General features: G+C 38.9%; 1 protein-coding gene across 19 annotated transcripts in view; it reads left to right on the top strand.

Annotated features, from left to right (window-relative positions):
• The first annotated feature begins 10769 nt into the window (after nucleotides 1–10769).
• HEATR5A (HEAT repeat containing 5A) overlaps nucleotides 10770–27779 on the top strand; it is a 99482-nt gene continuing 82472 nt past the window's right edge. For 10 of the 19 annotated variants that reach the window (XM_070587392.1, XM_070587330.1, XM_070587285.1 and 7 more), the window contains exons 1-3: nucleotides 11107–11246; nucleotides 25969–26169; nucleotides 27406–27617. In XM_070587392.1, coding sequence (XP_070443493.1) covers nucleotides 26044–26169; nucleotides 27406–27617 — 338 coding nt within the window. In that variant the 5' untranslated portion in view covers nucleotides 11107–11246; nucleotides 25969–26043. Of the gene's footprint in view, nucleotides 10871–10942; nucleotides 11081–11106; nucleotides 11247–25968; nucleotides 26170–27405; nucleotides 27618–27779 lie in introns of those variants that run through there. The other 9 variants (XM_070587332.1, XM_070587295.1, XM_070587337.1 and 6 more) reach the window with 5 other exon arrangements.

Here is a 27779-nt window from a genome sequence, read left to right as displayed (position 1 = left end):
ATGTTTGACAGAGCCACTTTAGGGAACGGGTAAGTGAGCCAACTAGCTGAGGCTATAAATCATAAATAATGCAGCAAGTTAGAAAATGCAGTTACGCAATTTTCTTGGCACTCCAAGAGCAGATCAGAAAAAGCAGATGGTTGGGTTGATCCACATTCAGGGATTGGCAGAGGAGCTGGAGTGATTAAGGTCATGGAGTGGAAGGAATTGGGAGTGCTAGTAAGAAAGCGATTGAAACAACTGACCTCATAAACCAAACTGGACAAGGAAAGGATAAAAAAAAGTAAAATCAGTCAGCAGCTAACAGACTAGATGAGGGAAGAGACCAAGAAGACTAGTGCTCTTAAGAAGTTAGAAGGAGAAGTATAAAGACAGTAAGAGTGGGAGATGTGGAAAGATTAAAGACTGGTCACAGAGTGAGGTCTCTGAGTAGAACCATTTTGTGTGATAACAAGGTCTAGGATGAGGCCATGGGAATGTGTAGCTGCAATGGAGGGTGTCAAGGAATTGAAGTTTGTGTGTTGGATGACTACGTCATTTGGACAATAAAAGTAACCCAGAATGATAAGACTCAGAACAGAGAGAAATATCCATAGCCCTGTGCCCAAATCTTTAATCACTGTAAGAGCATGATATGAAGGTCAGCATAAGGCAGAGATAAGGATGGGGAGAGAGTGATGTTTCAAGAGGATGTGAACTTCAGAGGAGGCAAGAGGAAGCATAGTCTGAAAACCCTAGTATAAAGCCAGGGGAATGTCGGCTTCATTTCCTGGTCTTGAAATAGGAATCACTTTCTTAAAGGAACTTGCGTGGTCAGGAGGAAGTCAGGTTTCCATTACAACAAAGAAATCAAAAGATTGTTGGGGGGGGCCAGCCCAGTGACATAGCACTTAAGTTAGCACACTCTGCTTCGGCAGCCCGGGTTCACCAGTTGGGATCCCGGGTGCAGACATATGCACCGCTTATCAAGCCATGCTGTGGCAGGCGTCCCACATATAAAGTAGAGGAAGATTGGCATGGATGTTAGCTCAGAGCCAATCTTCTTCAGCAAAAAGAGGAGGATTGGTGGTGGATGTTAGCTCAGGGCTAACCTTCCTAAAAAAAAACAAAAAAAACCCACATTGTTAGGGAAAGTTTAACAGTATAGGAAAGTTTATTAGCAATAGGATGGTATTTTAGAAGAAGAATCAGCAAGCTAGTTGTATGGGAAAGAGAGAGCAAAGGAAAGAAAAAGTGGCTAGAGAGACATATATAATGAGGAAGACAGAGCATTAAGAAGTACACAAGAATTGCAGGGAGGTGAGAGAAGAAATGTGAATGGAGTTATAATTGGCTGAATGTCTTTTGTCAGAGATGAAGCAAAGGATATCGAGAGAGAGCAGGGATGTTAATACAACCAAAACACTAATTAGGGCTAAATATTGTTTAGGAGAGATACAGAAAATGATGGTGACATAAATAAAATGAAAATACTAAATTTTGGCTTCATATTTTTAAGGAGAGATGAAGGAAAATGGAAATGATCTGGAAGTGATATATAATTTTAGTATAGCCTCTCCTTTGAAGTTTTAGATTTCAAGTTTAAACATTTTGTTCTGGGGAAAAATATCTAGGCATCTTCTACAAACCCAACTTTCTCCAATTATTTACCATTCAGGATTCGAAGTACATTGAGCACCTGATCTACAATGACCTAATTCAGTTTCAGTTCACCCTATTATCTCAGCTTATTTATTTATTTATGTAAGTATTTATGTATTTACTTATTTATTATTGAAGTATAATTCACATGCCAAAAATTCACCACTTCAAACTGTCTAATTCAATGGTTTTTAGTATATTCACAAGGTGGTACAATATTGTTGTATTGCACAATATTGCAATAAAGTTGTGTATCACCACTATCCAGAACATTTTCATCATTCTAAAAAGATGCCTTATACTCATTAAAGTCACTCCCCTCCACTCTACCCCCAGCCTCTAGCAACTGCTGATTTACTTTTGCTCTCTATGGATTTGCTGATTCTGGACATCTTAATGGAATCGTACAATATTTGGCCTTTTGTGTCTGACTTCTTTCATTTAGCATAATGTTTCCAGGGTTCATCCATGTGGCAGCATGTATCAGAACTTCATTTCTTTTTATGACTAAATAATATTCTATTGTATGGATATACCATATTTTGTTTATCCGTTTATTCAGTTAATGGACATTTTCACTGTTTTTGCTTTTTGGCTATTATAAATAATACTGCTATAAACATTCGAGTACAAGTTTTTGTGTGGAGGTACATACTCAAGTTCTCTTGAGTATATACCGAGGAGTAGAACTGCTGGGTCATATGATAACTCTATGTTTAACTTTTTGAGAAACTGTCAAACTGTTTTCCACAGGAGATGCACCATTTTACATTCCCACTAGCAGTGTATGAGGGTTCCAATTTCTCCACTTCCTCACCAACGACTGTTGTTTTCCTTTTTATTTTCCATTTTTTTGATTATAGCCATCCTAGTGTTTGTGAAGTGGTATGTCATTTTGATTTGCATTTCCCATTGTTGAGAATATTTTTGTGTGCTCATTCCCCTTGTGTATATCTTCTTTGGCAAGATGGCCATTCAAATTCTTTGCCCATTTTTTAGTTGAGTTGTTTTTCTTTTTATTGTCGACTGTAAGAGTTTTCTATATATTCTGGATACTAGACCCTTATCAGTAAATTATTTGCAATATTTTCTCCCATTTTATGGATTGTCTTTTCATTTTCTTGATAACGTCCTTCAACTAAGAAAAGTTTTAATTTTGATGAAGTCCAATTTACTTTTTTCTTAGGTTGCCTGTGCTTTAGATATCATATCTAAGAACCCAGCATATTTATAAATAGCTCCCCTTTTCACTCTGAAAAGTGTCTTCGTAGACAACAAACTATATGGACTTCCTGCTAATAACAACCTCAGGGATAGGTAATTAGAATTCCCTAGGCAGGTGGGTGAATAAATACTGACTTTTTTTACCCTTATCTCACCATAGCCAGTGCCATCATTTGTCTGCTCCCTAAAGGAAATATGCCAGCCGTTGTAGTTGCCGTTTTGTACACTTATTCAACAAGTTTATGTTGGCACCTACTATGTGTCAGTTACCTTTCCGAAGGGGGAAAAATTGCACCAGGAAATTGCAAAGAGAAAACTTTTTAAAATGCTTTTCTTTTTTTTCTTTTGTAAAAGCAATATAAACAATTACAAATAATGAAAAGATTTTTTAAAGTCTGTAATCTCAATTATTCAAATACAATCATTTCATTTTTATTTAATCTCATAATCTTTGTTCATAATCACAAATTTTAACATAATTCAGTTGGTATAAGGGATTTTATATTTTTCTTTTTTAAAACAGTATTTTTTCATAAATATTTAAGACAAAGAAATCTTTTTAAAAAATATTCAATTCAAAGAGTATAAAGGAGAAGAAGCAAAGAGGGAAAATGTATAAGTCAATAAAATATTATTAAGATGAGCAAGTATGATCTATAAATAGATTTGTGCTCTGGTCTGTGACTGCCTGTAGGTTGGCAAATTGAGTTCAAGAGTATATAATTCTATTCCATATTATTAACATTTTTCTTTTTCTTCCTGATCTATGATTCTAGCTCCACTGATTATCTTAACCACATTATATGGTTAATTTAATTTCTAGCTATTGTTCATAATGGTCAGTTAAATATTTATATCTGGATAAGGTTTTCTCCTCTAAGTTTGTAGCTAAACAAGAAGTTTGACATATAGACTAATTTTTATTAGAATTTGCTTCCAGAAAAATGTATCCCAAACTTCATAATAGATCTATAATCAGAAACACAGTAACTGGTAAGAATTTTTTCAAGTATTTTTTATAGTATTGCATATAATTTTTCCCCATGTATGATAATTCTGCAAAAATACTATTTATCAACTATGTAGAGTTGCCCTTTTACTGGGTAAATTCAATTTCTTGAGCTAGACAATCTTAGATTATGAATTTTACAACAAATTACTTGAATCTTACTATTATATTATCTTGAGTGATTATTATCCCAACATATTTGATTTTAAGTGGATGATTATCCATCATCAATTTTCACATTCAAATGTCTCCCGTTGGTGAATAAGATTTTGGTGGGATGCCCTATATGCTATGTGAAACATCCCTAAATGAAAGCACTAAGTTATTCTCTTGAATTACCTGTCTATAGGTAAACTTGCCTAAAGAGCTTGCAGCCAAAGTCGAGGGTTTGTGTAATATTCAATAACATAGCCCTCCTCCTCAGTCCTAGCTCTGGCTTGACCTATCCCGTTCCTCGGGTTTTGGCTCATGTTTAGGACTGAGCTGCTAATGTCATTGAATTTTGCTCCTTCACCTTGATAGATTAACTTCATGATTAATTTGGCTTATCATGGTGTTTCGTGTGGTTCCCATTGGGAACTTTCTGGCAGGGAAACATTGACAAGCTGACCAAAGACTATCTTCTAATTCCTCTCAGCCCCACTTTTATTGATTCCTCACAGACACCTCCTTCCCCCTTCCTGGAGTCTGCTCTGGATCCCGTCATCCAGAGCCTTCTCTCCCTGGCCACTGTAGGTTTGTTGCTGCCAGATCCTCCCCATTTCCACGGAAACCATCCTGCTCCCTCCTTCAGGGTCACATTCTCCCTGTCTTTCAAGGTGAAAACTGTATTAAAGGAATAAGGCAGAAGAGATCGCCAGGATTTTCTCTGCCACCCTAGATGACAGCATCTTGACATTGACTTCCTAAAGCCTCTTTCTCTTTCTTGTGAAAACCAAGGGAATGATTCTAGCCATGAGACTTTAAAGCCAGATATGAGAGAAAAGGAAGATCATAGCAGACTACAGAATCATTTTAGGTCCTCTTCACCCCTTGCCAATTACACCTACCTACAGGTAGGAGATAGCAGTTTTGCCCCCTTCTCTCAGTTCCACGTGATTGAGTGCTAGCAATGCTAACCCCAGGAACTGATATTTATACAGCTAGTGGTAATAAAATTACTATGAATACAAATTTGATGTGCCACATGCATATAGCTTTGCTTAGGCAAGTAACAGTTGAAAGAAAACCAAATAAATGAAAATAATTACCATGTGGAGGTAGTAGGATTATTTTTTTGTTTCCTTGAGTCTTAAAAAATTGTATTTTCAAGTTGATGTTAATACTTTAAAATAAATATATGACTACATACCTATAAAAGAAAGATTTTTAAAAGTGTTATTAGTTTAACATATCTTATACTGTTTTGAATACTGTGATAATATGAAAAAGATATCAGACAAGGATTCAGAAGGCCTGGTTTTAAATCTTTCTTCTGGAATCTTGTTCTAAACATGGACAAAGCACTTACATCTTCTGGGCTTTGGTTTCTATTTCTTCCAAATAGTAGCTACTCTATTTACTTTGAAGAGATTTTTGTGAGAATAACCATAGCATATTTGAATTTTAAAACTGGAGGAGATCTTAGAGACCCTCTAATATGACATGCCCATTTTCTAGAGGAAGAAATTGAGGCCCAAAGAGGTTAAGTGGCTTGCTTATAAATATATGACAACAACTTTAGAACAAAACCATAAAGGTTATGCACATGTCAAACACAGTATTTCTTCATCTGATCAGAGAATGAGGAATGGGAGGGATATGAGCATACTTGCAGTCCTTTCCTATGTAAAGTATACAAGAAATGTATGTATGTACCTTCATGTCATGAATGTGTGTATACACATACAGAAATGTATGTATGTATTTATCAAATACATAGTTGCAGATCTACCTTTGCTCAATATTCCTGCTTAGAAGCACCAACCCTGAGTTTAACTGCTTCCTTCCGGGTTAGATGGCCTACCTACCTACCTACTTACTTACTTACTTGCCATTGTGGGTCAAGATCTATGCTATGTTTTAAGCACTTCTTGGCTGAATATTTATCGTGGTCGTTTGCCTTCTGAGGAAAATTCTACCTGTGGCCAAAAGTTCTTGTGGGAAATTTAGCGCTAAAGGCTGTCACAGATTACCGCAAGCTCAGCACTACATTGACAAATCATGCTTGCTAGACCAAAAAATGGAAAAGTGTATCACAAAGGGCCAGTGGATCTTTTGTTGGAGGGGGCTATCACTGTCATCTCAGGCTTCAAATCACCTTGAAATCGACAGAATGGAAGCTATGCCCAACCCATGAGGTTTGTGACATGAGCTTGCCACATGTACATGCCAATCTCCTCAATGGTTTCATCAACACTGAGCAACCTGACGTGACTGGAGTGGGTCACTAATAACAAACTTCCAGAGCTGCATTTCCCAAAGTCTGCTCCCAGGAACACTAGTTCTGAAAGATATTAGTATGCATTCCTTCAAAAGAAGATATTTTATACCATCGTCAAATAAGCTTGGGAAACATTGCACAAAATGCAGCCTGCTGGTAAAGACTCTGAAAGATAGCTATAATATATTAACATATAGTGATTCTCAAATTTATTTAAGAATGTGTTTTTAAAGGAACGCCTATTAACACCTTGAGGAGTATAATCAAAAGGAGGACCCTAGAATTCTGTGGGTACTCTAAAGTCCCATTTTTTTGGTAATACTGTTCTACCATCATTGGCTTTTATAACCTCAGGGGTAGAAGCCATCTTAAAGGTAGTCTGTCATTTTCAGTTCCCCAAATGTTTGCTGGTTGGAACCTAGAATCGTTGTATCAGATGTGTTTGAACAATAACTTAAAGCAGGATATCACATAGCCAGTCAAATGGGTAACTACTGGTTGACTTCATAATTTTTGCATGCATTATTAAATGCCAACAGTTCTACTTCTGACAGTACTTCATTTAAAGGTTGCTGAAATTTTTCCTTTACAGAAAGCCAAGAAGATGCAGTATAATGCATTATAGTGATGAGTATAAAATAAGTAGTAAATATGCAAAATTCTCCATTCCTTCAACGAATGTCTGAGTGCCTTCTGTGCCAAGCAGTGACACCAACTGAGTGAACCAGCTCGAGTAAGTTGGGGGTAGAGAGTTAAGGTAAGTGCCTAATAATGTTAGCTATCATTTGATAATGGGCAATATGCCAGTTATTTCTATTCTATCTTGAATCTTCAGCACACCTCAGGGAGGGAGATGTTATTCTCATTTTAAAAGTGAGAAAACCAAGCTTCAGAGATACAAAGTGGTTTTCCCTGGGTCACGCCTACTAAGTGGTGGAATTGGGATTTGAACACAAATCACCTGATTCCAAAGCTGTGTTTTTTTTCCCACTAATTATAATACACCTTGCTCTTTACTGTGACTCAAAATTTCAATTTGAGATTGAACAAAGTACAGCAGTTGAAAGGTGGGACACGTTTCCATTTGGTTAAAACTAAACTGGTTGCTTTTCAGAGTTCTGTCCTTGTTGTTTTCTCTCTTTACTTTTTCTCTTTCATGGTGTCAGCTGTCAGCTCCATGTGGAAAAGTTCTGAATCGAGATCTCCAGTTCTGTCCTCTCTTCTAAGCTGTAGTCTCACATTTCTCCTTAGATGCTCTACTGTCGCCTCATTTTTTACGGTTCAGCTCATTATTCTCCCTCCAACCTGACTCCTTCGAATTTAATTCTCATAGTCACTTAGGTTCAAAGTTTGGAGCCATCTTTGAATCCTCTGTAAAACTAGCAGTTGGACTCGTTGATACATAATATCCCTTCCAGCTCTAAAATTCTCTCATTGTTATTCTTATACCGCATACTCGGTCTCAGAATGAATTGCTTTCTCTGCTTTGGATCTGCTCAAATTATTTTCCAGAGTTGTTCCAGTATCTAATAGAGTATATCCTACTCATCCATTCTTAGGTATCCTTCAAAGCCTGTTTTAAATGTCATCTCTTTCTTTAAACCCTTCATGAGCCTCTCAACATAGTCACTGCTCTCTCCTTCAGGATCTGTAATACTTTTGTGCCTTTCTCGGGGGACTTTATAGTACTCCGTACATATACACATATGTATGTGTGTGTTTGTAAATATATATATATATATATATGTATAATGTGTCTATATATATCAAGTGGGGTAAAGAGGATGCCTGGAGGATGCTTGGCAAGGGATGTTGGAGCCTGAGCAGTGTGGGGAGGGCTTATGGACTGGGCATGGGCACAGGGTTTGGAAGCAGAGGTAACAAAAGAAAAGGGGGGAGGCCTGGCCTGGTGGCAAAGTGGTTAATGTCACTTGCTGTGCTTTGGCAGCCTGGGGTTCGCTGCTTTGGATCCTGGGCACAGACCTATGCACCACTTATCAAGCCATGCTGTGGCAGGTGTCCCACGTATAAAATAGAGGAAGGTGGGCACAGATGTTACCTCAGGGCCAATCTTCCTCAGCAAAAAGAGGAGTATTGGTGGTGGATGTTAGCTCAGGGCTAATCTTCCTCAAAAAAAAAAAAAGAAAGAAAGAGAAGGGGGGCTTGTGGTGGCTAATTTCAGGGTTTCAGAACCTTCCTGGGCTAAGAACAGCATCCTCCAAAGAAAGAGATGGTAGCTATGGATGATTGCTTAAATATGGGGGAGGCTGCTCAAATATGTAAATATCTCAAGGATAATTGGATCCAGGTTTCTCTCTGTAGGAGAAAGGAGTTACGCATGTGGAAGGGAGAAAACTAAGTGAACAGTGTGATGCTGGATTGGAGGTATTAGTGTGAACATATGGTTTTTCAATATATAGTGTTAAAGAAATATAGCCGTAAAGGTGTGTGCATAAATACACTTATATAAATGCACTGTATATACTGTGTGAATGTATAAATATTCCCTAGCTGCATTCACTGAGACAGGCTGGGCAGTAGTACCCAAATAGCAGTGAGCATGTCTAGTGTTTCTAAATACTATTCTCCACTAAAAGGAGCTGAGACTCTTGGATAAATGGCTGTATCCAGGGCTGGGGCAAGATGAACCTGGAACACCTTATTGTGCCAGAAAGTAAGGGAAAGCTCAAAGAACGATGGACGTGTGTCAAAAGGGCACAGAAGAGTAAAATGTTAATGTAGAATATGGATGATGGGTATATGGTATATAAAACTCTCAAATTTACTGTATGTTTAAAATGTTTTACAAAAAAATATTGTGAAAGAATTTAAAACAGATGCACAAAGACACAGAAGCCAGCATGAATGCAGCTCTCACTGACCAAACCTGGGACAATTTGAACATCAAAATAAATAATGATAGAAACAGATTATAACCCATTATTATTTTATTTTTTATTGAGGTAACACTGGCTTATAACACTATGTAAATTTCAGGTGTACATCCTTGTATTTCAATTTCCGTGTAGTTTACATCATGTTCACCACCCAAACACCAATTACCATCACACGTGTGCCCAGTCACCCCTTTCACCTTCCCCCTCCCCACTTCCCCTCTGGTACCACCAATCTAATCTCTGTATCTCTGTGTGTGTTTGTTGTTGTTGTTTTTATGTTCTACTTATGAGTGAGATCATATGATGTTTGACTTTCTCCGTCCGACTTATTTCACTTAGCATAATACCCTCAAGATCCATCCATGTTGTTGATATAACCCATTAAATAAAATAGGAAACTGAATTCATACTGATATAAATAAATTGAAAGTTTGATGAGAAACAAGATATTTACATAGTTTCAAAGAATCTCCCCCACAAAATACTTATTAATTACAAAATGATAAAAAAGCAACTTTACAGTGGAGAAGCCTGGTAGACACTACCTAATTAAAAAAAAAATCAATAATGAGACAAATTTATGTGCCACCTGATCAGGTGCAATGAGAAGAAAACAGCATCACTTCTGTGAGAGTCCCTTCAAAGATACCTGCAGACAGAGTCAAAGTGAAGGCCATTCTACAAAATAATTGGCGGGGAATCTTCAAAAGTGTTAAGCACATGAAAGTCAAGGAAAGACTGAAGGTGTTCCAGATCAAAGGCAACTAAAGATACATAATAAGTAAATTCAATGCTTCATTCTGAACTGAATCCTCTTACCATAAAGAACATTATTGAGACAATTGGTAAAATGAAATATATCATGTAAATGTGTGGATTTTGATAGTTATATTGTAATTATGTAGTAGAAGGTGCTTATTAGCAGGAAATACATATGCAAGTATTTAGGGACAATGTGGCATCGTATCAGCAACTTAAAGCTCAAGTGGTTCAGGAAAAAAACATTCTTTGTACTAGCAACGTTTTTATAGGCTTGAGATTGTTTCAAAATAGTTGAAAAATTGCTTTGAAAACACTGAGTATACTGGAAAAACGCACTTAACTTGGAACCAAGAGGCTATTAGTCCCAATTCCGCCATTGACTCAGTGTGTGACCTTAAGCAAGTCGCTTTACATCAGGCCTGAGTCTCAGGCTGTAAAACGAAGAGCTAAGACTACAAGGCTCTGTAGGGCGCCTTCCACCTCTAACATTCCACCATCTACACCCACACCACTCCCTGCCTGAATTTCTCCAGGCTCCAGTTGTGTCTTAGCCTTCAGATGCCCAATGCCGCCCCCACGGATTCTAAGTGGCGATAAAAACAGACAAAAATAGCTGTGGCCAAAATCTTCGGACTGCAGATCCGCAGCCCTGGGTTCAATCTGGGCCGCGGTCGCCTCCATCGCTCTTTCGGCGGTGGAGCAGTCACGCCTGCCAGAGCGGGCGCTCGATGGCTCGGTGGCCGGCTGGGGAGGCCTGGGCTCCGCGGCGCGGCGCAGGGCGCGCCCCCAATCCGAGCCCGGGCGGCGCTGACCCGGAGCTTTCCGGCCCCGCCCCGCGCACACCCCTCCCGACTCCTGCCTCGCAGTCGCCGCCGCTGGCAAGTCGTGGCGCTGCCCTGCTGCGCTGTGGAGCGGGTAACGTGGCGGGGCTGGGAGGCGCGCCGAGCCGCGGGGGGCGCCCCTGAGGTCGGGCAGTCGGGGGTTCCCGGGAGTGGAGGCGGCTCCGGGCGCGAGGGGGCGGTGTCCAGGCTGCCTGCCTGCGGGGAGAGACGCCGCACCGGGGCCCGCGGCGGGAGTTGAGCGGCTGGGCGTTCCCGGGGTGGTGGCGGCGGCGAAGTGGTGGAGGTAGCTGGCCCTGGGTGCGGGAAGGAGTCGAGGGCTGAGGCGCCGTGGCCAGGGGCCGGGGCCCTGCGAGGAGGGGCTGACCCGGCGCGCGGGGACGCCCGCTGCCCGGTGCGGACAGCCTTCCTCCTGGGCTCCGGGAAAGTCTGCGCTCCCTGGGGCACAACAGGTAGGCGTGGACTCCGCCCGCCGGCGGGAGCCCGGGGCCTCCGGCGTGCGGGGAAGGTCGGGAGGTCGGAGCCCGCGTCGCCGGCGCGCCGCGCCCAGACCCGCCCTGCGGCGCCCGCCGCGCGGTCAGCAGGGAGCGGGGCCCCATCCCGGCGGCGGGCGAGGCTCTCGGGACGCCGGCGCGCGGCCTCGGGGCGGCTCTCCAGAGGGAGCAGGGGCGAGAGTGGGGGCTGCCTTCTGTGTGCGGGGCTGCTTGCAGTCCTCCTCGCGGGGCAAGGAAGCCTCTGCTGGGGTGGCCTTCGCTTCGTGCCGGGAAGCCTCCCTTCCGACCCTGCTCTCGGCCCGCGCAGCGTCATTTCATGCGGTTGTAGAGTCTCTAGGAACTTTATCACGCGCTGTACGGTGCTTACTAATGACAGGCATGTATACCTCTAGCAAGTTAAGATGATTTTCGTAACTGTCAAATCAGATAGTAGTCAAATGATTTGAGCTCCCTCATTAAAGGTCATAATTATACATTATTTTTATGTGCATTCATTTATTCAGCACGTTTGATGTGCAGGTTCGGCGCCCTTAAGGGACTCATAGCCTAGAGACGTTAAAAGGAGGGGTGAAAAGGGGCCCGCCAGTACAGTTCAGAACTTTCGGAGAAAATACTCTGGCGAGATTATTTGAAGTGTAAGGGAAGCGGAAGTGTCCTGAGAGCTGGACGTTAGATGGGTGGGGAGAGCAGAATTGTCCTGTTTCATTTTCCAGACGTTTTTGAAAGTGCGTCTTTGAGAAAGTGACTTTAGATCGACGTTGAAGCTGATCTTTGTCTTCCGTTGTAATACCTTTGATTTTTTTTTTTGTTTAATAAAATGGACTAACAGGCAAGATTTATAATATAAGGATAGTAACAGTTGGAAAAAGTACTGGAGGCTGGATCTGTCTTCGAATGCTGTTAGTTTATATAGGTAGCTGTGGTATAGGAGAAGACTCGGGAGACCTGAATTTTAGCTTAAGCTTCTCCAACACTGTTTATGGATCCTAGGTTACTTTTCTCTTCCTTTCTTTTTGTCATTGTATCTGACTTTAGTGACAGAAAATATATAATCCAAAATACCTTAAAAATTGTTTAAATTACACAAATAGTAAACACATTTTCTAAGGAAAAAATTTAAGTACTTTTGTCTTTAGGTAGTGCACCTGTCTTCCTTCCTTCCAGCTTTATTTCAAAAGGAGATTGAGGCAGTTTATATCCTTCGTGAGGCTTTCTTAATTATGAATAAAGTAAAGGATTAAACTCTGGATTTGTTTGGCCCCTACATATTCTAAATTTACTTCATTCTGGATGCTGGTTAGCCAGTTTAGTGGCATCTGCGTTGAACAAAAGAAAAGCTTTATTGAGTCTTCTGTGTTTTGTTAATTAACCATAGTGTAGTTGATGGCTTTCAACAGTCCTCTATGGGACCACACTCCTCATATAAAAAGCACTTCTGCTTTTTGAGGAGACTGCAGAAACTTATTAATCTTCTCTTAAGAAATGAGTTAACTGAGGCTTAAGGCACTAGTAAAAACTTGTTTATATCGTTTAATTGAATTCTTGTCTAGTTCTAGTGTTAAATTTTTTGGGTTAGAATAGGGGTTGGTAATTGACAGCCTGTGGGTCAAATCCAGCCTGTGGTCGGGTTTGGTAAAGTTTTACTGGAACACAACCGTACTCGTTTATCTGTTGTTTATGGTGGTTTATGTGTTGTTATGAGTAATTGTGGTGGAGACCGTATGGCCCACAGAGCCTAAAGTAGTTTACAGATCCTTTACAGAAAAAATTTGCCAACCCTGGACTAGAACTCTAAACTCTTAATCAGTAAATCTTTTGTAGGAGGAAATAGGTTAAGTTCAGTTTTAATTCTTAATCTTGCTTTTTTTTTTTTATTGCGTCAGGTAAACTGTAGGATCCCATAAATGCTTCTGGATTCTAGGTGTGTAATGATGGAGGAGGGGCGTGGCTGTTCTGTTATATTTACCTAGTATAAAGTTTTTCATTTCAGTGATCCTAGCCTTTTGGAAGACTAGAGAAAGGGAGGGATTTTTATGTTTCTCTGACAACTTTATAATTTTTTGTTTTAATTTAGATCTGGTGTGGAAAAGTTTTTTAGTTTGGTAAACTCTTTAATGAATCTTTCATGGTGTTTATCACGAGTAACAGTTATTTTTACTCAGAACATTTTTTTAACATGAATCTAGTGACATAGCAATTGATCAAAAGATCAGACAGAAAATTACTGAAAGTGTAACTGAACATGAAATCAAACATATTTACAGTAAGACCCAGAGGAGAAATTAGACTCTCTTAACAGATACCCAACACATTGAAACTGAAGCGTGTATCCTGAATCATGCTAGGGCTTTTTTTTTTTTTTTTACTCTAGTGGCAACTTAAAAGGTAATTATTTCTAAAAAAAAGAAGCATAATATAGCCATATTAAGGCACTCTGTTAATGTTACCTGCCTAAGAAATTTGAGCGAGTTTTATGACAGGAAAGAAGGAAAACTTGTAGGAGGTGATAATTGTAAATATTTGAAGCTGTGCATATACTTTTGCTAATCTTAAAACCATCATTTGATTCTAATTTCACTAAATAAAATGTTTTATATATGAACTTTTTTTTTTTTTTTTTTGGTGAGGAAGATTGTCCCTGAGCTGACATCTGTGCCACTTTTCCTCTATTTTGTATGTGGGTTGCCACCACAGCGTGGGTTGATGAGTGGTGTGTGGGTCTGTGCCCAGGATCCAAACCTGCTAACCCCAGGCTGCCCACGTGGAGCACGTGAACTTAACCACTACACCACGAGGCGGGCCCCTGTATTTTTTCAGGAACTTAGTTGTACTTAGTGCCCCAATAATGCTTCTCTGTGGATAACTCTACAGTGGCATCTATCTATTTCCATTTCTGTTGTATTTGTAGGTTTCTGTGTTGAATATATGCATGTTTTTGTGTATATATGCAGAATAATACCTCTTTATTCAATACGTTTTTTATCTAAGTAAAGTTATCAGAAAATTGAAAGTACCCATTGAGACCACAAGAAAAAATTCTTTTTTAATATTTTGAGAGAAATCCGAAAAGTGGGAAAAAAAAAGGAAGAAAAACATATACAGGTACAAAATCCCTTAATCTTAATTCTGGAGTCCACAAGACTCTGAAAAGTGTTTTTCTTAGCTCATATGGGAGCAAAACATGACCTGAACTGGTTTGAAGCTACTCATAGTCATTATTTATCCCACCTTATGCAAATATGTTTATCTTTTGCTGCAGAAATATCAATGAGTTGGATTACGGAGGGCTGCCCTAGATCTACTTGGGGGTTAGAGGTAATGGATGGTCTGTTGACTGTGTTACTTGGGTGTACCATGACCGTGGCAGCCAGAAGGCAGAGTAATAATGGAATTGTGGAAGGGAGTTACACTTGCAAAGTTAAGAGCCTGGCTGGGCATCTGGCAGGGAGTGAGAAGCAGTGTCTGCTAAGGAAAGCCCTCAGGTGGGGCCCCAAGAAGGTCGGAAATACAGCTAAATTCTAGGCCATGTGTTGCATGGGCTATGTTGTGACTTAGAAGTGGGAACTATGAGAATAATCAAGATGCCAGACCATAGTGCGGATTAAGGGTGAGTCTGTGAATACTAACCACAATGTAAAAGCCATGAACAGTTAGAGTTGAAGAGGAAAAAGGAGGAGATTCTAAAGCAGGCGGGTCTAATGGCTATACTCGGAAGTGCTAGGTAGCAGATGGCACGAGCAGCAAACACAAGGATAGAGTAATTTGGGGAAATTGAGCAGGGATTCCTGGCCTCCTCTGTACCCTGCCGAGCCAGGGGAATAATGGCGTCTTGTGCACTTTGCTCTTGTACTAAATAGCCCCGTATTGCCCTGCTTTTTCAAACATCTATATTAAATAGTATTTTGGTCACTTCCATCACTATTAGCTGCCTGCTCTGACTTCTTCCTGCTCCCAGTGAGTTTGCTTCTTCACTTTTAAAATGGCGCTCTACTCCACCCTAGCTAGAATCCAGATGACTGGATTATTAGTCATGTCTAAACTAAGAGTGAATAGGCTTTGAGGGACCAAGACACTTATGTCAGTAAGGATCATGATCTTTGAAACAATCAATTGCTATATATTGTTTTTTAAAAAAACTTGGTTTGTTTTTCACTTCTTGTTACTGGATTCTCAACTAGGTACCAAGTAGCGAGATGGCTCAGTCAGTGACATTCAGATGAGAGAGGTGGGAGATAGAAGGGTAAAAATTCTCTTACCTTAAAATCTGCTGTCTGACACTCCCAAATGTCCGAATGAGATCTCCCTTCCCCGGGAGAAATGGAAGAGTTCGTTTGTGGAATGAATGGTGATAAAAATTGTCAGGAATAGCTAAAGCCTAAACTAACACTGTTATTACTTATTGATTTACTGTCTGGTTGGAAAGAGCCCTCTGGAAGCTGGTGTCTCTGGAAGACCTCACACGTTAACAAAAGCCTCAAAGTATTGGAGACATAAGAGGAGAGCGAAGTGATGAGAAAAAGTGACAAAGTTATAAGGATTAGAAGCTTCGTTGGCAGCTATGGCAGTAGCTGTCAGTAATGGAGATTAGAGACTGTATGAAGAGGCTGTGTGAAGTAGTTGAAGGAGCATGGACATTGAAACTAGGCACATGTAAGCACTACCTTCTTTCTTTTTCCTCTTAAATCACATCTTGACCTTGGACAAATTTCTTAACTCATTGTCGTCTGTACAATGAGAATATCTAAGTTTCAATGTTATGAAGATTAAATGAGATAGTAAAAGTTTCTAGTAAGTAAATGCTCAAAAAAAGGTAGTTCCTTTTCCTATCACTGCCGTATTAGAGTTGGTTCCTGCTGCTCAGTCTTCTCCCCACCCCCAACACTTCCTTTTACCCTTCAGGGGCTTTCTCTTGTGTAATTTTGAAGGAGAATTGCCAGAAACACTAGACTCCAGTTGGGGCCCCATTTGCAGTCTCCTTCAGTGAACCAGCTTCCGCCGTTCTTCCAGTCCCTAACAGTAACCTACAGTACTTAGGAAAAACAGAAGACGAAGGCAAAGTAAATTGTATCCCCACTTCTGGCCTGTTCTTATCCCACCATCTTATAAATTTCCACATCTCTGTAACTCTTGTTTCTTGCCTATTCCATTCCTAACTTGTCTGTTCTATAGGATGTGCTTCCCATTGGTTCTTGGAGCTGTGTGTATCTGCCATTCCTGTTGACTTGTATTATGCAGTGATAAGAAGCAGTATTCTCCCCATTCCTTCCAAGTTTGCAGGAAATATTCTTGGAATCTTGGTACACTGAATGTATTTTCATTATATATTAAAGTAAGATATCAGTGCTGTGCCTGGAGCACATTACAAGTTAGACTTCTGTGCTATGACTTAAGAAACATGGATTAAGTTGATTTTATGGGAATTTGTGTTCAGAATTACGAAAGTCAAATTTTAAAATTTATGTTGCAACACGCCATCTTTAGCTTGGACAGGATGTGATGTGAAACTTTAAAATATGAATAACACAGATTTTTATGTGAACTGATAAATCTTAAAATACACTAGGTTAATTAAAACTATCTTTATTTATATTCCAGGAATAGCTAAGAGAAGATTCTGTTTATATTTAGAATTCTGAATGTTAAATAATTTGATCCAAAATATTAATCAGAAATGGTCACTTTTAAGTAGAAGTGTGACATTGACTTGTTATATATCCTTCTAATAAAAATCCTATCATAGTATTAAAAAAAGGAATTAATTTTTTGACTTAGAGTAGTTTTCAATGATTAGTATTACAAAGGTTGTGTTCTATAGAACACCAGTGCACAAGATTCGCAGCAAGGAAAAAAAAGGAAAAGGTCGAAGTGAGGGAGAGGTCTATAGTTAAAACATGGTGAGAAACATCCAGTGCTCTGTATATGGGCCCTCCTGGCGGTGCATAGTGCACGTGACCATATCACGTGTGGAGATGTGCTGTAGGAAAGAAGACCGCAACCAGGCATTTCCCAGAAGTATTTGGACCTTTCCCTGCACACAACACTTTTCCTCATTCTTTGGCACTATTGTTCTACAAAGCACTCTTTAGGAAGGAAACACTGCTTCACTTGTGGGGCTCTCTCAACATGTAAAACTTCTGCACTTGCGGTTTGCAAAATTATAGTTTTGAATGAAAGCCTAATAGTCTTTGAATATGTCAAACTTTAACCATTTCTGTAATGTTGGACTTGTAAGTTTCCAGTTTTCGCTTTTATAGTGCTATAATCAGCACTTAACGATTCTGATGTTTGCCATCAGCATGAATTTTCAAAAGCTGGATTCTTTTGTCAGATGGTTTTGATATTTTTATGATTTCTAATACATTATATTTTCCAAAAGAGTTTAAACCATTTGTACTGTCACTATAGAACTATAAGCTTTTCTGAAATCTTAGTATTGGCTATAAAAGTTTCTGTATTTATCTTATTTAGATTTAATGTACGTGTCGTTTTGAGCCATTTAGGTAAAGCAAATTCTTAATTGAGCTTAAATCAGTACTGTTTAACATTTTAAAGTACTAAGTAATGATAACTAATTCATTTTTAGGGTTGCTATAGAGAATTAGGAAGACTAAGTTCATGTCAGATAATATAAGTTTGACTTTCATTGTCATTTTCCTGCTATTTTCTAAAGCATTTGCAGTTGCTGTGGGCTTATCTAAAAATTATGCCAAGATAATCTTTCTTACCCAATTTAACAGATGAATTATGAGAGCGTAGTGGACACCAGTCAGCTATTAAAATAATCTGTATTATCTAATCTCAGTATTCTTATTTTAAATTAATAGTGCTAATACATATTGTATGGTGGTGATATTAGGATTAAATGAGATTCTGGTTCAGTTGGTTTAGGCTTGTCTTTGGTATTTTTTTAAAGCAGCCAGAGTTGAGAATCGCTCCTCTACATTGTTATAGGTCTACTGTCTTGACATGCTTAGCTTCCTGCAGTGGTTTACCTACCTCATCTGTGTTGTTCTCTTCGCTGCCTTCTCAACAGTCCTTTTGTTTTTTGTTAAGGAAGATTGGCCCTGAGTGAACATCTGTGCCAACCTTCCTCTACTTTGCATGTCAAACGCTGTCACAGCATGGGTTGGTGAGTGCTGTGTAGGTCCTTGCCTGGGATCCAAACCCATGAACCACAGGGCCACTGAAAAGGAGTGCTGCAAACTTAACCACTATGCCAGTGGGCTGGCCCTCCAGCACTCCCTTTTTATTTTTTTTATTTATTTTTTTTTCCTGCTTTTTTTAAATTTTTTTATTTTTTAATTGAGTTATTGATAGGTTACAATCTTGTGAAATTTCAGTTGTACATTAATGTTTGTCAGTCATGTTGTAGGTGCACCACTTCACCCTTTGTGCCCCCCCCCACCCCACCTTTCCCCTGGTATTCACTAAACTGTGCTTAGTCCATAATTTTAAATTCCTCATATGAGTGGAGTCATACACAGATTATCCTTCTCTCGCTGGCTTATTTCACTTAACATAATTCTCTCAAGGTCCATCCATGTTACTGCAAATGGAATGATTTTGTTCTGTTTTGCAGCTGAGTAGTATTCCATTGTATATATGTACCACATCTTCTTTATCCATTTGTCTGTTCCTGGACACTTAGGTTGCTTCCAAGTCTTAGCTATTGTAAACAGTGCTGCAATAAACATTGAGGTGCATAGGACTTTTGGGATTGCTGACTTCAAGCTCTTTGGATAAATACCCAGTAGTGGGATGGCTGGATTGTATGGTAGTTCTATTTTTAATTTTTTGAGGAATCTCCATACTGTTTTCCATAGTGGCTGCACCAGTTTGCATTCCCACCAGCAGTGTATGAGGGTTCCTTTTTCTCCGCAACCTCTCCAACATTTGTTGTTATTAGTTTTAGATATTTTTGTCATTCTAACGGGTGTAAGGTGATATCTTAGTGTAGTTTTGATTTGCATTTCCCTGATGATCAGCGATGATGAGCATCTTTTCATGTCTAGCACTCCCTTTTTAGTTGTTTGATCCTTATCCTTGGAGGAGTTGTGAGATAAAGGCAAGTTTGTGATTTACGGAAAGATGTAGGGAGAAATGGGTAGAGAAAAAGCCCAAATATAAAGTAATGCTCTTCCCCTCCCACCCCCTACCGTCTTTGTTCTGCACGTTTTATCCCTTCCTTCATCTTAATGTCAAAAACACAGTCTCCCCTCCCTGCTTGGAAAGGCTTCCTAGCACTGAGGAAAGAGAATGAGCTTTGTTGCCAGAGACCCGAGTTCATCCTATTCTACTGTTTACTGGCGTCTTTGTAGTTTTTTCATCTATAAAATTGGGACCAATAATACCTTCCTTACTTTTTTCTTTGTGATGATTAGAGGTGATATAAATTAGGCCCCTAAAAAGTTCCTGGCTCGGTGACTAAAAGCTCCCATTGTCATTTTATGATTTGGTCGTCTGTGGGGACAGTGAAAGGCATAGCCGTGAACATCAGACTATACATGGGCGCCCCCATTTGTAATGTTACCAAGATGATGCTGACAAACACTGTTGTGAATTTTAGAAGTTAGAAATTGGACAGAAGCTTAGTTTGCTGATTGGTTTTTGAGGGTTTCATTTTAAAAGTTTTTAAACCACTAGAAATTTGGAGACTAGAAAAGAGAACATTACCCATAATGATACTAGTCTAATAATCTTAAGATTTTTTAATCATGATTTGGAAAAATACCCCAAGAATCACACAATCTAAGTGATGGCTGGAGAAGCCAAACATTATTTTAAAAGCATAAATATAATAATGGAAAAAGTGCTAAGCCAAGAGGAGACAGTACAATAGGGGGATTAATCATGAAAGGCTTTCTGAAGGAAGTGATTTTTTTAGCTGAATTTTGAAATAGTTTGTGGTAGAAAGAAAGAAGCAAGATATGTCAGATTCAAAGATGGAATCAATACAGACAAGATTTTAAAATCAAGATAAAACTGTATTAAATAATTCTAAGATTATAAATGATTTCTTCATTGTCCGTTTTACGCTAAAGCCAGTGCAGTATCGTGGTTAAGTGTGTCAGCAAACCAACTTTAGACTGTGCCTAGGGATATTTAAAGTACAGTAACGAAGAGGCCTCATTTTCTCCCTGCCAGGGGCAGCTTTCCTTAGGCAACATCTGAAGCGAGACTTAATGCTCTGTGTATCTTGTGTGTTCCTGTTTTGTAACCTATAATTTTGCAAAGCCTAAATCACAGGGCTAGGGGAATCTTAGGTCAGGATAGAATGATCCAGCTCCTTTCTAGATTTAAGTTAATTATTGTTTTGTTTTGTTTGAAAGATTTAGACTTTAAGATTTATGTATGTTTCCTGAAGCATGGGAGATCTTAAGAGTTTTTTGTTTTGTTTTTGGCTTACTTTATGCTTTTCGAACAAAACTGAGAAAATAAAGACTGGAGGCTGACTTGAAGCTGTCATGATGTTTTTTAGAGAAGTGACAGTCAAAAGTAATTGAAATTTAAGTATGAGACATATTTCAAAACTTCAGCCACCTTGATGCATTCTGAAATTAGTTCCATTTACTGTTTAGTGGCTTGTTCATTTTGTAAACTGGTCTTTTCGTGCTCTGGAAAGAAAAAACTAACAAATCAATCCAACAAACCTATCTTATTTTGTGTTTGGTGCTCTCTTTATTTGTGATTATTCTTATTTTCCATCCTCAAAATTAAAACATTTTAAGAAACTGAAATGACCGGAAAGATTAAGAAGACTTTTTTCCTCATAAATTTCAATGTGTGTTCCCATCTCTATCAAAATAGATCTATAAACCCTAGTTAGAGAAACTTATGTTAATACTTTCTATCAGGACTGGCATAATCGGTAGCCTGTTTTATTCTTTTGTGTTATTTTTTAAATTGTTGAAGGTGCTTACACTTCCTTGCCTACATAAATTTGATGTTAACTCATTTTCAGGTGGAAAGTTGGCCCTTGTTGATAATACAAATTGATAACTGCTCTTGGAGATGGCTTTGGAGTAAGTTATTCTAGCAAACCTTGGAAATTTGGCTCCCTGCTGGTTCGTCTTTCTGTCAGCAGTCAACAATATTTATACGTATGTGTTACTCTCGGTTAAGAGAGTCACTGGCTTGAGAAGACGCTGCAAAGTGCAGACATTAGCTTTTTCTGTACCATGCCAGATCTTCGAAGACTGAGCGTGATATTTAGATTTAATCACAAGAAATTGCCAGTATTTAGCCATTTTGAGCTATAAAAATGGCAGTTCACATAGTTCAACTTATTAGTGGCTTAGTGGTCCTTAAACTTTTCCTTTAATGTAGTAGTCTCCCAGCAGAGGAGAGTGCCTTTGTTAAAGGAAGTCTAGAAAGGCATTGTCATACTCAGAATTTCTTTGAAGTCTCATGTTTTGTCTTGAAACACTTTATTTACCTTCTGTTGCATATTAACTGCATATTTTAATATAAAATAATGTTTTAAATTCGTATCAGAGAGGAAACCTTGAAGTAAAATTTGATCCTCCAATAATATGCTCCATGTTTCTTCTGTTGGCACACAAACTTATCCCCGACTGAGAAGCATGGTTTGGACAGTACCTTTGCTGCTTAGGTCTAGTAGACAGTGCACAGAGCTGCTTTTCTCAGTAGGAAGACTTCAGGGATGCAAATTAGGACTGAGTCACCAGGAGTCTCTGTCATACACTACGTACAGACATTTCTTACCAAGGAAGTAAACAGCGCCTCAGAAATGCATGGTCTAAAAAGCATCTCAGGGCCTTTGTAAACTCAGCTCAACTGTTGGCCTTAGGGCAAGCACGTGTAATATTTGGCTGTAAGGTAGTGGAACTGATATTCTCGTGTACCTTTTAAAGATAGAGGATGAGGGATCGTAGCAGGTACGTGTTAATGTTTCTCCATGGGACAGCTTACTTAGCTCTGGAAGTACTATTGTGCTGGCAGTGATGAATACTTCATACTATATTGCATTCGTGGAGATTTGTACTACACACCAACCTTATTAAACACCCTGAGAAATCTTTTATTCTGAGATTCTCAAACTTATAAAAACAGAAACTTGGTGTTCTGTGTTGGAAACAGTGCAGTGATATGTAGTTCCATACTATCCACGAATTCTGTACAAGTTCCAAGCTTTTTAAGAATGGCTGCCTTCAGGGTGTTTGAGGGGCTTGGCTGGATGAAACGAGCAGCATTGGATCTAGTGGTTAAAGTCATAAATCTAGAGTCAGATTGCATAAGTGAACCACTAGGTTCTGTATGACCTTAGGAAAGCTACTTAAGCTTCTCTGTGCCTCAGTTTCCTCGTCTTAATCTAAAACTAATAAAAATAGCTACCCCATGAACAGTTTTGTGAATTATTCAAGAAAATAAATGTAAAGCACTTAGAGTGGTGCCTAGAGTATAGTAAGTGGTCAATAAATACTAGCTTCTGTCAAAAATAATGGCTGCCATTACAGTTGGAGCAGCAGTTTTATGAAGTCTTTTTTTTTAAGTAGCATAGTTTTACTTTGAAAAATGTGTTGCTATATATGTTCACTTTTAATAAACTAATCACTTTGCAATCTCAACAGAAACATAAAAATGGAAAAGAGAAACATTCGAAAGGAAAAATAAGCCGTTCTCCAGGTATATGTAGCCCCGGGGCTGTGGTTATGTTAAAACGTTTGGTAGATTGACTGCATTTGTATTCATCTTCCTAAAGTGAAGCTTCAGGAGAGAGCAGGAACATCTGTTACTTACAAAATGCATTGTCTCATTGGTAGTGCGCCTGAGGAGATCATAGGCACGATTTGGACTTGGGGCTTTAGGCGTGGGATTGCCAGTATGAACTGTCTGCTTCTTTTAGGAGTAATTTGTATGAGGAACGTATTGAGGGCATCGGAGATAACTTTATGCTCTGCTTATGATCTCAGGCTTCTTACTGAATTATTTATGATTGCATTGTGTTAGCTATTTTGCTTCTTGATAGATCATTTTACACCACAATATTGCTGCTGCCTAAGGAAAAAAATGTCTCTTCAGCAATCCTAATGACCTCTAAAAAGGGTAATTTGATTCTTAAAGATAGGATTTTGGCTTGCCCTGCTGGGTACAAGAAATTTTCTCTTTGTTACCGAGGTTATTTTTTTTCCTCACACAATTGTAGACATTGAGTGCAAACTTGCTTTTCACCTTCTGTATACTTAGTAGATTTCTTCCGGAAATTATTTCTCTAATATTTATTAACTTTATCCTTAATTATATATATTTTGGTCAGTTTACTTCAATAATATAAGAAAGGATTTTTTTAAACAAGAAGCTAAAATTGATGCTGTCTCTATAAAAGTGAATCTGTTAGCGCCATTGTTTATATTGTTCTTGTTCCTTAAAATTGACATTTATGAACATAATCTAATGGGTGCTTTTTTTTTTTTTTTTTTTTGCAGATTGTCAGTGCCAGGTCCTGGGTGGTGCTGGGCGGGTAGGCAGGACTGATTGGGAGGGGACGGCCCCAATAGCTAAAGCAGCACACAGGCTCGGGCAGCTGGGGTGCGTGGGTGAAAATTGTCTTTTGGCATCTGGGGCAGCGTCACAGTCAGAATCTAGAATATTGGCTCAAGCCAGAGGACGCAGCTAAGATAAAGAAAGAGGAGGAGGGGGCTGGCCCCATGGCCGAGTCCGCGCGCTCCGCTGCAGGCGGCCCAGTGTTTCGTTGGTTCGAATCCTGGACGCGGACATGGCACTGCTCATCAAACCACGCTGAGGCAGCGTCCCACATGCCACAACTCGAAGGGCCCACAACGAAGAATATTCAACTACGTACTGGGGGGTTTTGGGGAGAAAAAGGAAAAATAAATAAATAAAATCTTTAAAATATAAAAAAAAAAAGAAAGAGGAGGAGTTGAAAACTTAAATACCCATTGAAGTTGGCAGATAATGTAAATGCATAAGGCAGGCCAGGTGGCAACTGTGGCCTGCTGGAGCACCCTACACCCCTTAGATTCAGCCGTTCCTTGCTGAATGGGCACTTGGACCCAGATTTTCATGTGGCCAACGGGGTACCAGTTTGTGACTACTGTCTTTTAAAGAGGCTCTTTTCAGTTATATAATAATTATGATGATCTGATACTCTAGGTAATTTTATACCAGTAAATTCTCTGGGAGACAAAAATGAAAGAAAGAAAGAAAAGCCTTCCCCACGCCTCCCATCTGATTTTCTGATCCATGTTTGCTGACTGGCTTCTCTGTAGGAGATTGACATTTGTTCAGGCGAATGTGACCTGTGTGTTTGGAATGTTTTAGTTTAATTATCTGTGGCATTCTATCTGTATTTCTGTGCAATTCCAATTACCTGTTTCTTTTCAGCTTGGAGTTTTATTTATAAAGTATCAAATTTATTTTTGATATATTAGTGAACAAGAGTGTCCGTGTTTTATGTATATGGTGCCTTCTTTGTTGTGTAATGTTCTTGATGATAGCTGTCACTCGTATAAGTAGTAGTAATGATTTTTGTTAAAAAGCCATCTTATGTTTTTTTATTTCTATTATCTGAAATAATTTTTCCACCTTTTTATTGTGATCTTTAAAAAAATACAGAAAAACTGAATAGTAAAATGATCAGTCACATACCCACTACCTACATTCAACTGTCAACATTTTACCGTATTTTATGGCTAATTGATTGATTTGCTTACCCATTTGAAAACGCAGTTGCAGGCATCATGCTGCTTTACTGCAATGTACTTGAGCATGTATCTCCTAAAAATAAAAAATTCCTTAGTCACAATGCCATTGTGTAAATGTGTGTTGTGTGTATGTGTATACACGTGCTTCTATGTTATGTATGTTCTGGAAAGGCCCTAGGATGTGCCTGGGAGATGCTGATGAATTTTAAAAAACAAAACCAAACCTCTTCTGTCTTTTGTTGATTATTTGCTATAATGAAAGTAAAGGCTACATTGGATCTAGGTCAGAGCAGATATGATCTTTATTGCTACAATCCCTGGACAACATCCATCCAAGTGCCTTCAAAAAAGAATTTGCTTTCACAACAAGGCTCGCAGAGATAAGGAAACTGTACTGGTTGAGATGGAACTTTCCTAAAACTTCTAGCCTAAAGCTACACGCAGCGTCTATTAGGCTGGAGGAACAGAGACTAATGGGAGTAAGTCCCTCTGCTCTGGCTTATATTTCCAGGTAAATGACAGGATGTGCAAAGGCCCAGAGAGCTGTCAGACTTGACTGTAGAATTTTAGATAGATTTGTAGAACGAGATCTGGATATTTGGTCATTTGTTAATATATACCATGCCTCATTTTGGTAAAAGAGTATTTAGACTACAAAGAAAACTGAAAATCTAGCACTTCATAGTCCAGCTTACCTTAAAATTTTCAGTTTGAGTGGAATGTCTCTTCTGTTCAGCAAGTTTTTGTATATAAATGTCAATGACCCTACTCTCTTTTGCCTATCTACTCTCTCAAACGGGTACAGAATACAAGTTGGATTTTGTGTCAGTGTTAGCTAGAGTTTAGTAGTGGGATTTTCCCAGTTTTGCCAGAGAGCCGTTATAAAAGATGTGTACATTTAATTATGCTTTGTGCTCTGATGTGGAAGATTTCTGGCGTTACGATTGCCTGCCTCTTCACTCTCCTTTTAAAATATGTTGTTTTCCTCTTTACAGATTTTTGTTCTTAGGTATCTTGACTGAAGTTTAATGAGAAGAATCGTGACCAGCTAGGAGAATTTTCTGCAAGGCATGGAATTAGCTCATAGCTTGTTGCTGAATGAAGAAGCGTGCAGTCAGCTAGGTGAAGTTCAGAAGGCAGAGTTTCTGTTTGATTGGTTGAGATATTTGGACAAGCTCTTGCTAGCAACCAGCAGGGTGGGTAAAATTGCAAAACTGGGTTTTTTGGGGGGGTTTTTAAAAAAGTGTCAGCTAAGTGTCCTTTGGTTTGCTTTTCTAGTTTTGTCCAGAATAACCTAAATTAGCTTTCAAATACTAGACTGTGTTGAGACTTTATAATTAAATATAGTAATTTTTTGCCCCCTACCAAAACCTGCAGTTTTAATATTACAAGAACTTGATTCCTTTCCAAAAAGCAGAAAGAAATGAGCTTATCTTCTGTCCCTTGTGTACCTCCATATGCATGAAGCCCTGGTGCAGTATAGTGCTAAATAATGTAATCAGAGTTTCACTTATAAAAGCGGAGGGAGATCTGAATTGAAGAGTCTTTGAGTAAACATTCCTTCTTAAAAGCTTATGAAATGAGTACAAAAAAAGAATACCGATCACTCATACCCTTCATCTGCATTCAGCAGTTGTTAACATTTTGCCCTGTTTGATTGACAGATTTACTGAGCTGTGTGAGGTGGTACTTCTAAATACTTTTGCCTACATCTAAAAATCAGGACATTCTCCTACATAATAACAATAACATATGTATTACCAAAGTGGTGCTAAGACATTACTCATGGAGACGATTAGAATTTAAGAAAAGACAAAAATCCATGCACTAAATTATCAGATATTTCATTATGGAAGTTTAGGCCTCAGTGAGCAGCTGAATACCATTACCTTTGTAGTGATATTCTGTACTCCTTTTTCAGAGAGCAGGCAAGTAAAATGGAGTAACATTATTGGCTTTTAGATGCATAAGCTTACAAAAATAAAATTGCACTAAACTTAGCAAAAGATCTGAGTGAAACAGGTAACCATTACAAGGTCCGCTCTGGTGAGAGTTATAGGTTGCAGCTTATTTATGCAGATGTGTATGGGACGAGGCTTAATAACTACAAAGCTCTAGTTAAAATACAAATTTGCTCTACCTCTCAAACATAAAGATAGAGAAGAGGTGGAGCCCTTGTCTTTGTGCACAGAGACTCCAATAGATGATGGTCCAGAATTTATTTTTGGGAGATATCAGCAGGGCGGCAAATCATCTATTCGTGTGGTGTGATGACCTTGCCACCAACTTATTTGTAATTTTTAGTGAAAATAATTTTACGTTTTTCCAGAGCCTGTTAGTTAGTTCTTAAATGTATGAAAGAATAATCCTATTAGAGGATTACATGTAATTGTGTTGACTTTGAATTGTCTTTTTGTTCCCTTCCTTTCTAGAGTGATGTAAGGGAGAGACAGAAGACTCTTGTTGAGCAGCTCTTATCTTTGTTGAACAGCTCCCCAGGGCCTCCTACCCGCAAGCTCCTTGCTAAGAATCTAGGCATTCTTTATAGTATTGGAGACACGTTCTCTGTTTACGAGGCAATCGATAAATGTAATGATCTCATTCGTAGCAAAGATGATTCTCCAAGTTATCTTCCCACTAAACTGTAAGTTAAATGTTGAAACTGAACAGAAAATTTTTATAAAGAACCCAAACTACTTGATAATTATTTTGAAACTGAATACTAATTGTTTTACTCATTTTTTATCTAACTTTTTAAGAAATTTAACATTTTCCCATCTAACATTGACTGAGAAACCGTTCTTTT

Source organism: Equus przewalskii, chromosome 1, assembly GCF_037783145.1.
Source record: "Equus przewalskii isolate Varuska chromosome 1, EquPr2, whole genome shotgun sequence".
Taxonomy (NCBI): Eukaryota; Metazoa; Chordata; class Mammalia; order Perissodactyla; family Equidae; genus Equus; species Equus przewalskii.
Note: the sequence above shows the minus strand (reverse complement) of the source record. Positions and strands in the feature narration are given on the sequence as shown.